This window comes from Orycteropus afer, unplaced genomic scaffold (genome assembly GCF_000298275.1).
Source record: "Orycteropus afer afer isolate SDZICR_OR568_19922 unplaced genomic scaffold, OryAfe1.0 scaffold00056, whole genome shotgun sequence".
NCBI classification, from domain to species: Eukaryota; Metazoa; Chordata; class Mammalia; order Tubulidentata; family Orycteropodidae; genus Orycteropus; species Orycteropus afer.
Window position 1 is genome coordinate 3,877,871 of NW_006921643.1, and position 12,443 is coordinate 3,890,313.

Consider the following 12,443-nt stretch of genomic DNA (forward strand, 5'->3'; position numbering starts at 1 on the left):
TTTTAAAATTGTAGTTTTTTCCAATGTTGATTTAAGCATAAGTAACTATCAGAGCAGAGCACCAGCCAGAGATCCAGGTAAGGGGAGGGCCCCAGGCCCCCCTGCCTCCACCAGGCAGGAAAGCAGGGGAGGGGGAAGTGAAGCCAGAGGGGATGACAGAGCAGAGCAGCACCAGGGATCCAAGTAAAGTGAGGGGGTGGAGAGGATTCGAACAGCTAAGAGAGACAAACTTGTTTGTCAGTTTCTCATACTGTTGAGGCTTATGTGTTGCTGTAAGGCTTGAGGCTGTGCCACCGGTGTTTCAAATGCCTGCAGGGTTACACATGGTGCACAGGTTTCAGTGCAGCTTACAGACTGAGAAAGACTAGGAAGAAGGAAGAGGCCATCCACTTCTCAAAGTATTGGCCCAGGAAAACCTTATGAGTAGCAGAGAAACAGTGTCTGATATACTACTGTACAACTTTATGAATAGCCTGGAAACATTGTCGAATAACAGTGCAGGAGAACAACCCCTTAGGTCAGAAGACTTTCAAAATAACGACTAGAAAAGAACTACATCATCAGAGTAGGACCAGCCTTACAGATATGGATAAAGTAAAGCTTTCAAGACCTCCATTTATTGAGATAGCACTACTCAAATTGAGGAGAAACAGGTGCAAATATAGATTAATAATTGGAATATGGAATGGACGAAGTATGAATCTAGGAAAATTGGAAGTTTTCGAAATGGAATGCATGAAAGTTGACATCTTAGGCATTAATGAGCTGAAATGGACCTGTTTTGGCCATTTTGAATCAGACATCCATATGATCTACTATGCCGGGAATAACAAATTGAAGAGCAATGTCATGCCATTCATCATCACAAAGAATGTTTCAAGATCTGTCCTGAAATACAGTGCTGTCATTGATAGCGTAATACCCATACACCTACAAAGAAGACCAGTTATTACAACTATTCAAATTTATACACCAACCACCAGAGTCAAAGATGAGGAAATTGAAGATTTTTATCAACTTCTGCAGTCTGAAATTGACCGAATGTGCAGTCAAGATGTGTTAATTGTTAATTGAAGGCAAAAGTTGGAAACAAGAATCACTGGTAGTTGGAAAATTTGGTCTTGGTGACAGAAATAACACTGGAGATCGCATAATAGAATTTTTCAAGACCAATGCAGATACTTTTTTCAGCAACACAAATGGCAGTTATACAGGTGCACTTTGCCAGATGGAATACACAGGAATCAGACTGACTACATCTGTGGCAAGAGGTGATGGAAAAACCTCAATATCTTCAGCCAAAACCAGGCCGGCAGCTGATTGTAGAACAGACAGACCATTAACTGCTCATATGAAAGTTTAACTTCAAGTTGAAGACAATTAAAACAAGTCCACTGGAGCCAAAATATGATCTTGAATATATCCCTCCTGAATTTAAGAGACCATCTAAAGAATAGGTTTGATACATTGAACACCAGTGACCAAAAACCTGAAAAATTGTGGTATGACATCAAGGACTTCATCCATGAGGAAAGCAAAAGGTGATTTTAAAGACAAGAAGAGAAGAAATGATCAAAATGGATGTCAGAAGAGACTGAAACTTGCCCTTGAGCGAAGAGTAGCTAAAGCCAATGGAAGAAATGACAAGATAAAAGAGCTGAACAGAAGATTTCAAAGAGCAGCTTGAGCAGACAAAGTCAGTTACTATAATGAAATGTGCAAAGACCTGGAGTTAGAAAACCAGAAGGGAAGAATACACTCAGCATTTCTCAACCTGAAAGAACTGAGGAAAAAAAATTAGGCCTCGAGTTGTAATATTGAAAGCTTCTGTGGGCAAAATATTGAATGATGCAGGAAGCATCAAAAGAATATGGAAGGAATACACAGAGTCACTGTACCAAAAAGAACTGGTTGATGTTCATCCATTTCAGGAGGTGGCATATGATCAAGAGCCAATGGTAATGAAGGAAGAAGTCGTAGCTGAACTGAAAGAATTAGTGAAGAACAAGGCTCCAGTAATTGACGGAACACCCGTTTCAGCAAACGGTTGCCCAACTGGAGGCACTCACTTGGTTATGCCAAGATATTTGGAAGATAGCTAGCTGGCCAACTGACTAGAAGAGATCCATATTTGTACCCATTACAAAGAAAGGTGATCCCACAGAATGTGGAAATTATCGAACAATATCATGAATATTGTATGCAAGTAAAATCTTGCTGAAGATATTTCAAAAATGGTTGCAGCAGTATATTCCAGAGCTTCAAGAGGTGCAGGCTGTATTCACAAGAGGACGTGGAACAAGCAATATCATAGCTGATGTCAGATGGATCTTGGCTCAAAGCAAAGAATACCAGAAAGATGTTTACTTATGTTTTATTGACTATGCAAAAACATTTGATTGTGTGAATCATAACAAATTGTGGATAACATTGAGAAGAATGGGAATTCCAGAACACTTAACTGTGCTCATGAGGAACCTGTGCATTGACTAGGAGGTTGTGATTCGAACAGAACAAGGGGACACTGCATGGTTTAAAATCAAGAAGGGAGTGTGCCAGGGTTGTATGCTTTCACCATACTTACTCAATCTATATGCTGAGCAAATAATCGGAGAAGCTGGACTATATGAAGAAGAAAGTGGCATCAGGATTGGAGGAAAAAATCATTAACAACCTGTGATACGCTAATGACACAACTTTGCTTTCTGAAAGTGATGACTTGACTCACTTACTGATGAAAATTGAAGAATACAGTCTGCAGTGTGGATTACATCTCAATATAAAGAAAACAAAAATTCTCACACCTGAACCTCTAAGCAGCATTACAATAAATGGAGAAAAGATTGAAATTGTCAACAACTTCACATTGCTTGGTTCTATGATCAACACCAGTGGAAGCAGCAGTCAGGACATCAGACAACGTGTAGTACTGGGTATGTTGACTACAAAGGACCTCTTTCAAGTACTGAGGACCAAAGATGTCTTCTTGGTGATTAAGGTGCGCCTGACACAAGCCACAGTTTTTGCAATTGCCTCATGCATGTGAGAGCTGGAAAATGAGTAAGAAGACTGAGAAATAGATGCTTTTGCGATGTGGTGCTGGTGAAGAATGCTGAAAATACCGTGGACTGCTAAAAGAACTAATGAATCTGTCCTGGAGGAAGTGCAGCAGGAATGGAATGCTCCTTGGAAGCGAGAATAGCCAGACTTCGTCTCACGTACTTTGGTCATGTTATCAGAAGGAACCATTCCTTGGAGAAGGATGTCATGCTCATGTTTGGTAAGGTGGAGGGTCAACGAAAGAAGGGAAGGACCTCAGCGAGATGAATTGACACAGTGGGTGCAATGATGGGTTCAAGTATAGCAGGGATCATGGAGCTGATGTGGGATCAGGCAGTATTTCATTTTGCTGTCCATGGGGTTGCTGTGAGTCACAGATGACTCGATGACACCTTACAACAATTATCATTTATTACTGAAATTCTGAATTACGCAACTCATCTCATTTTTTTTTTTTTTTTCCTAGGCTGGACGTAAAGAAAGAAGTGATGCGCTCAATTCTGCAATAGATAAAATGACCAAGAAGACCAGGGATTTACGTAGACAGGTAAGCTGGCGGAAAGTGCCAATTCTTTACCAAATTCTCAGTTTTATAGTTTTGATTAAAATATCCACAAATATACATTGTTAGAAGAAAGGATGGATTTCCGCTAGAAAGTGACTATCTCTGTATGTGTATTTGCTAGTAAGCTTCTAAGTGGCTAATGAAGTCTCATGGGGACCTGGAATAATTCAGTCCCATTGAGACAGATGGAATAAATTAGTTTTAATGTGAAAAGGATGTACAAGTAAGAGAACCAATTTAAAATGACTTTGGAACTTGTGGAAATACCCTGAAAGATCTTGATATATTAGCTTATATAGAATAGAGAGGGAACTCTCGTGGCATAGTGCCTGAGGTATTTTACTGCTAACCAGAAGGCTTTCGGTTCAAACCCACCAGCCACTCCTCGGAAGGAAAGTTGGGCAGTCTACTTCCCTGGTGATACCACCTCGGAAACCCAAGGAGGGGTCGCTCTGAGTCAGGACTGACTCGACGGCAGTGAGTTTGGTTTTTTTCTTTTTATAGAGTAGGGATGGAAATCTGAGTTGTTTATTTGGCTTGTCCCATTTTGATTACAAACATATTCTCATGGATCCTTGCTGGAGATGAGTTTATAGATTGGATGTGATGTGTATAGAGATATATGGCGTGCTGAATTTTCCTAGTTAGTAAATACTGGGTAAAAGATCTGCTCATTTAATGTTAAATAATCTGGTTACTGTTTTGAAATTAAATTGAATTTTAATCTTTAAAGAAGGTAGAATTGAATTTATTTAAAAAATGTATGAAGACCTAAGAAGCTGTATTAATGATAAAATTTCCAAGATTTAGTAGAGGGATGTTTTATTGGTCTTGTGTGATCAAAATCAGACTTAAAATTGGAATGTCACTAAATCCCTTGTTTTCTTTTATTGAAGCACTATCAAAAATGGTATGAAATGGTTCATAGTATGCTAAACTTATTTAGATAAGTCAGAAAATGTCCTGCCCTTTAAAAAAAAAAAAACAAAGTCTGGTCATTTTTATTTATCCTGGTAAGATAAGTACATATATTCCAAGTCTATGGGCCAGTTCAACCCAGAACTACTTTTTGTTCACCTTGCATTACAGTATTCTTCTAAGGTGTAAGCCTCAGTTTTGTAATTCCTAAGAGGAAAAGAAACTGTCTTAAAAATGGAGATTCCCTGCTGAAATGCTGTAATTGCCGTGAATAACACTGTTTCCTCATTCCTCTGCTTCCTTTGTTGCAGGTTAGGGAACCGCATGGCTTAGTTTACATGAGGGATCCTCATATAAGTGCAGGCAGGCTATTACGTGCTTCCATTAGATTAAAAAGTTCAAGAGTAAAAAGCAATCTAGCTTTTCAGTCAAAGTAAAATCCAATTTTTACAATTTAATTATTAGCTCCGCAAAGCTGTCATGGACCACGTTTCAGATTCTTTCCTGGAAACCAACGTTCCACTTTTAGTATTGATCGAAGCTGCAAAGAATGGAAATGAAAAAGAAGTTAAGGAGTATGCCCAAGTTTTCCGTGAACATGCCAACAAATTGATCGAGGTAAGTGTATCAGCAGTTTCGTAACTATAGATATCTTGGTGTAGCGTGTTTTGATTTTTAGTTGAATGTTATTTAATCACTTAAACTTTTTAAGGAACCACTTAATATACTATGTGTACAAAATGATAGTCTTTCATTATACTTAACGTCTATCTAAAACTACCACTTCAGTGAAATAGTTTACATTAATTATGTATATGATAAAATATAGTCTCTTTCCTGGAAACATCTCTACTTAATGCTAAGGCAGATAAATAAAGGTGGTATAGAAGAGAGTGGTGGTTAAGAACTGGAGTGAGACTGCCTGTTTGAATCTTGGAAAGTTACTTAATTCTCTGAATTTTCTTGTCTGTAAAATGAGTATGCTAATGATACCTACCTCAGGTTTATCTTAAGGATTAAAAGAGATGATACCTGTTAGGTGTTTAGTCCTATCTTGACTCAGCCCAATCCTCTTATTTTAAAAGTGAAGAAATGAGGCCCTAACATGCTGCTAATTAGATATGTTTCTACAATGTTGTTGTTGTTGTTATGTGCCGTCAAGTCGGCCCCGACTCATAGCGACCCCTCCTTGGGTTTCCGAGGCAGTATCACTACGGAAGTAGGAGTGGCCAACCTTCCTTCCGAGGAGTGGCTGGTGGGTTTGAACCGCCAGCCTTCTGGTTAGCAGACAAGTGCTTTAGCCACTATGCTACCAGAGCTCCTTGTTTCTACAATAGAAATCTTTAAGTAAATGGTTGGGTTTGTAGGGTGGCAAGAAGAAAGGGAATGGCATTTAATTTCCAGGTAAGTTAGGCTGCTCCTACCCTTTACTAATTGAAAATATATTTGTTTAATGTATTCATATTATTGGATTTCGGAAATTTGACACATTAAATACGTACCTAAGTTATTTGATTTTATAACCTTTATGCAGTATCTAATACTTGGGAAAGATAATCCATGGAACATTTGGTAAGTGGATTATTATGTAAGAGAAGAATATGAGCCTTTATGTAAAATGTGTCTTGCACATAAGGATTCATAGTGATATTAGGCCAAGTCAATGCTATAAATATATTCCAAGGAAAATATCAGTAATCACATTAAATGCATTACTAATTTTAAATCTGGTTTTCTTTAAACATTAAAGTGTTATTCTCTAACCAGAATTAATTATGTACAGAATAAATAGGTCAATCTGCTATTCAAGTTAATGATTTTGCCATTTGGAATTAAAATTGTGAATCTATCGTTTTGCGTCTCCATTAAACATGATCTTGTTTACTATAGTCACATGACTGCATGAAGTGTGACCTCCAAATGTTCAAAGATGGTCTTCAGGAACCCAACCTCCAATAAATAGCCTACACATTGGAGTTTGGTAGTTCTTTGACCCCACCAGTATCCTTGTGAGGCAGGGAGCATGGACACTGTGAGCCCAGGGCATTGGGTAACAGGTGCCAGTAATGGCCGAACCTCAGGGAGCAGCCATTGTACAAAGTACTCCAGTACTCTGGAGCTGGACTGCTCTTTATTGGGTCCAGCTATCTGTCATTAGCAGCCTCTCCAGCCTAACAGAGCTGATGCCTGCTGAGTGCCTATTGTGTGCCACATACATGCAAATGCAGTACACTTCCCATAACTACATTTCTCAGGTAAAGAAGCTAAGGCTTACCGAGGTTAAATAAATTGCTTAAAGGCACCCATTTTGCATCTCTCCAGCAATGAGAGCTGTGTCACTCAAGCTTGGTAGAAAGCCCACTGGGAAGCCTAAAGTGGACCTTGATGGCATTGGAGACATTGCTTGGTTCAGGAAATTTTTCCATGATCATATGTTTTCATTCTGAACTCACTATCCAAGGGGGCTCCCTAGAGTGTAGAATTTGGTATTCCCCATCATAGCTCAGTTCTGATCCCTTCTTCACCTCTTTCCCCTCTCCATGCCCTCCAGCCCCATTGTTCGGCACACTTATTATATATGTTAAACGACATATGGCCTTTCCTTGCTTGAGTCATAACCATAGGCTTCTTAGTGCCATTTTGTAAAACAGTTACATTATATTTCTGGTAATAGAGACACTTGAATATAAAATTGCATACATGCATAAGAAGAAAATGAGTTTTTAAAGTGTTGTTGAAGCTTCAAATTCCTGACTAAAGGCTGAACTTTATTCTTCAGTGTCAGGACTTCTCCTCTCCACTTACTTTTGTATTATAATATAATGGAACACTGTGAACTAGTAAGAGACTTGTTTTAAGCAAAGGTAAAATACTTCATTGTGATTGTTTTGTTAATCTCTGATTTCATTAGGAGCTCTGGTAGCGTAGTGCCTAAGGCACTTGATTGCTAACCAGAAGGCTGGTGGTTCAAACCCACCAGCCATCCTCAGAAGGAAGATGGGACAATCTACTTCCTTAGTGATACTGCCTTGGAAACCCAAGGAGGGGTTGCTATGAGTCGGGTCCCACTCGACGGCACATAACAACAACAACAACAACAACAACAACAAATGGAATAAGTTTCTGCAGGCCAACTTTTTTGGGGCCATTTGCCTTTATCCCTAAAGATGTAGTAGAAGAGTGCTGTATAGAAGCTAGCAGGCCTAGGGGTAATAAGCCTATAGTAGGAAAAGGAACTCCGCTCTGCAGTCACTGTGAATTCTCAGATATCTTTGCGAGGGGTGGGTCCTCCCCATCTTGCAGATGGGTGGAATGTGTGGTGCTCAAGTCATGCCAGCCTAGCTTGGTATAGAGTCATAACAAAACATATAGGAAGTAAGACAGGACCGGTTTGTTTCCTACAGCCTTAAGTAGACCCCCTTTGGAGCCCTTACCTAGTTCTTTACCACTTAATCTTGCCTGTTGCTGTTCGTTTTGTTTGCATTTTCCTTTTCCCTGGAGATTCTGCCCTATAACAGCCAGCTTTTCTGTTCTTTCCAGGGAATCTTTCTATCTCCTTACACCAAGTGGTCCTTTCTCATAGAATCAGAGTTTAGTCTGGTGTAAACTCCCTCAGTGCTGGGAAATCCCTCCATCCTGAGGCAGCACATTAATACCAGGGAAGTCTTCTGGCTATTAGGAAAGAGTTTCCACAATTCACTTCTCTGGAACTTACCCTGTCTGTCTTTTTGTTGCTATACACACATGCCTGGTCTGAATTGAGGATGCTGTGAAGTGTAGAATAGACATCAGCTTGCAAAACTGTAGTGTGAAAAAAGAATGTAAAATAGCTCATTAATAATATTTTATATTGATTACATATTAAAATGACAATACTTCAGGATTAAATAAAATCTTATTAATTTCACCTCTTTATTTTTACCTTATTTAACGTGGGTATTAAAATTTAAAAAAATACTAATGTGGTTTGCATCGTATTTCTGTTGGACAGCTTGTCTAGATGAGTTCTTTGGGCCTTTCAGAGGCACTCTTCTCCCTGTTTTTCTCTGATTGCCCTCCACTCTAGTACCAGCCCTCATTGAATACCTGCTCTAGAGGCAGTCCCACGGCCATGGAGCAATCAAGGAGCAATCAGTGCCCCATTATTCTTGAGGGAGACTCTGACCGTTGTGTACAAGGTTGGCTTCAGCCTCTTGGGCAGCAATCACACTATGCAGTTCCCACTGGGCCCACAGTAAGCCAGAGCCCCAGGGTCTCCCTACAGGAGTTGCTGCTGCCTGGTCTGTTCTCTATTCCTGTCTATGTGGGTGTGGTTGGTTCTTTGCCTGTACTTGCAGTTTGACCCATATCCAGTATGAATTTCTTAATCAAGTCTAATGTTCTGTCATGTCAGGGTTGTTGCTGACATTATTATTAGTATTATTAGTTGTCCCTTTCAAATGTCTTTTAAAAAAATTATTAGGTCTTTTCTCCTTTATCAAATCTGAGGTTTAAAAAAATGTTGTCTAAGATAAGACATAGGATGTATGTCTTTCAACTTGCCACTGGAAATCATTTTCTTGATTAAATACTTGTTTGTATATAGTTGACCATTCAATCAGTTAAAAATCCCTTTACTTTTATCTTGCTTTCTAAAATACTAGATAGAACATGTCTGTACTATTCCTCTCATGCCCTTTCCAGTATCTGCAATGGTTACCCCATTAAAATTGGGGCAACTATAGGAAGGATGGGGAGCTCTGGTAGCATAGTGGCTAAAGGCACTTGAATGCTAACCAGAAGGCTGGCAGTTCAAACCCACCAGCCACTCCTCAGAAGGAAGATGGGGCAATCCTACTTCTATAGTGATACTGCCACGGAAACCCAAGGAGGGGTCGCTATGAGGCGAGTCCGACTTTACAGCACATAACAACAACAACATAGGAAGGATGTAGGAGCTCTGGTAGTGTAGTGCCTAAGGAATTTGACTGCTAACCAGAAGGCTGACAGTTCAGACCTACCAGCCACCCCTTGGAAGGAAGATTGGGCAGTCTACTTCCATAGCGATACCGTGTCAGAAGCCCAAGGAGAGTATGCTGTGAGTTGATGGCAGTGAGTTTGGTTTTTTCAATAGGAAGGATGGTCTGGTCTAGCTGCTGCTTTGTGGATCCAACACCTGCCCACTTTCCAGAGCAAGGTCTACTAATGTGTATCCAGTAATTTCATATTATGAAAACCCAGAAAACAGTAAGCAAATAAACAAGGTTGATAGAGAATATCTGCTTTGCAAAGTGACTTTGTCACTATAACTTGAAGTGGAAAAATTATCATTGGTGGCTCATGTATGATTATTATTTTGACCTTGCTTTTTGTTTAGTAGGTTGATGTTCTCCAAAAATATTTTTGGCTTAAATTTAACCGTTTGTTGTTGTTGTTTAATTTTCTCCATGAACAATTGGATGCTGCTGTAGATCAGATAGCTGCTATCTGGTCTGTAAAGTTAGGACGGATATAATCAAGGTCATATTTTGGCTCTTGTGGACTTGTTTTAATTATCTTCGACTTCAAGTTAAGTTTGCATATGAACAGTTGATGGTCTGTTCCACAATCAGCTTCTGGACTTGTTTTGGTTGAAGATACTGAGTTCTCCATCGCCTCTTGCGACAGATGTAGGCATTCTGATTCCTGTGTACTCCATCTGGTGCAGTCCATGTGTATAGCTGCTGTTTGTGTTGTTGAAAAAAGGTTTTTGCAATGACTAAGTCATTGGTCTTGCAAAATTCTATCATGCAATCTCCAGTATTATTTCTATCTCTAAGCCCAAATTTTCCAACTACTGGTGATTCTTGTTTCCAACTTTTGCATTCCAGTCACCAGTGATAACCAGCACATCTTGATTGCATATTTGATCAATTTCAGACTGCAGAAATTGGTAAAAATCTTCAGTTTCCTCATCTTTGTTTAGTTTTTGGTGCATAAATTTGAATAATAGTAGTATTAACTGGCTTTCCTTGTAGGTGTATGGTTATTATTCTGTCACTGACAATATTGTACTTGAGGATAGATCTTGAAACATTCTTTGTGACGATGAATGCCATGCCATTCCTCTTCAATTTGCCATTCCTGGCATAATAGATCATATAGTTATCTGATTCAGAATGGCCAAAACCAATCCATTTCAGCTCACTAATGCCTATCTTTATGCATTCCATTTCATTTTGAAAACTTCCAGTTTTCCTAGATTCGTACTTTGTACATTCCATGTTCCGATTATCAAGGGATGTTTACAGCTGTTTCTTTTCATATTGAGTTGTGCCACTTCAGCAAATGTAGGCCCCGAAAGCTTTACTTTATCCTTATCATTAAGGTAGACTCTATTCTGATGAGGCAGTTCTTTCCCAGTCATGTTTCGAGTGCCTTCCGACCAAGGGGCTCAACTTCCGGCACCGCATTGTTCTACTTTTCTTTATTTTCATGGTTACTTCTCAGGCAAGCCATTACCTTTTGTGATAGTTGGAGCTGTGTGTCAACTTGGCTGGACCCCAGTTCTGTGTGGTTGTTCCCATGACGGGATTTGATGACTGTTCTGAGTGGCCAATCTGCCCAAGGGGAGTTTCCCTAGGGGTGTGGCCTGCTTCCAGGATATTCAGGGACATCCTGGGAAGAGAGACATTCTTTGGTGGATTGGGACCTTGGTGTGCTGACTACAACCTTCCATGAGTGAGCAGCCCACTGCTCGGCCTGGAGATCTTGGATTCATCTTTCATTGGAATCAACAACCAGTGTACTGCCTGCCAGCCTTGAATTTCTCGGCCCGCTGAGCTTGCAGAAACTGAGGCTGCCTCCAGCCCAACGTTTCCTCCAGAGAATTTGGAATTGGCCGGCTTCTATACTTTTGTGAGCTATTTTCCTAAAATAAATTTTTTTTTTCTCTCTCTCTGTATATACACTTTGCTGGTTTTTGTGGTTCTAGAGAGACAAAATCATAAGGATGGCCTTCCTAGATTGGTTCTCCAATTTGATTAATTTTGATGACACTAGCGAGTCTGCTAGTAAAGAGAGCCCTACTAATCCGTGGTGTGAGGTGGCAAAATTAATACACGAAATAGCACCACCAATAGATCAAGTACTTGTGAAGTGATGCTCTGGTTGATCGGATATTTGATACATTTTCTGCAGTTTTGTCAGAATGAGGAGTATAGGGAAGCTGGTTGGTTGATCTACTTATACTAGATAAATTGGTGAAAGAGCGAGATGGGCTCAAAGCTGCTGAGTCTCGGCTTAAGCGCTGCATAAACGACCTCAGTGCTTCCAGCTGTGTTCTGAAAGAAAGCCTTATAGCTTCTACTACCAGAGCTGACATAGCTGAAACCCAAATCCAGAGTCTTATGGTAAGAGTGGCTGATTTACAAAGCCATCTCAATTGCCAAGCCAGAACAGTGTCTGCCGTTAAAGTGAGGGCATTGATTGGGAAAAAAATGGGATCCTGCAACCTGGAATGGGGACATATGGACAGATGATCAGGAAGATCAGGATATGGAGCCTGTAAATTCTGTTGAATCCCTCCCATCTGAACAGATTACTGTAAAACCATTATCCCCTCCCCCTCAGCTTGAGGGGACTAGCCAAACTGGTCCTGCAGTGTTATTGTATGAGGCAGAGGCCATGGAAAACATTCCTGAATGCTCTCAGGAACTGCCTCAAGCACCTATTCTGGTAGCTAGGCCCATAACAAAGGTCATGTCTAAGTGAGCCCCAAGAGGTGAAATAGAAAGTGTGACTGAGGAGGTGATACACTATACTCGAAAAGACCTACTTGATTTTGCCAACATGTACAGACAGAAACCTGGAGAATATGTATGGGAATGGCTACTGAGGGTGTGGGATAATGGTGCAAGGAATGTAAGATTGGATCAGTCTG

General features: G+C 40.1%; 1 protein-coding gene across 1 annotated transcript in view; it reads left to right on the forward strand.

Annotated features, from left to right (window-relative positions):
• CTNNA1 (catenin alpha 1) overlaps positions 1–12,443 on the forward strand; it is a 244,634-nt gene that overhangs the window by 162,717 nt on the left and 69,474 nt on the right. Inside the window, exons 7-8 of the mRNA XM_007938959.1 lie at positions 3,527–3,607; positions 5,009–5,161. Of these exons, the coding sequence (XP_007937150.1) occupies positions 3,527–3,607; positions 5,009–5,161 (234 nt within the window). The remainder of the gene's footprint in view (positions 1–3,526; positions 3,608–5,008; positions 5,162–12,443) is intronic.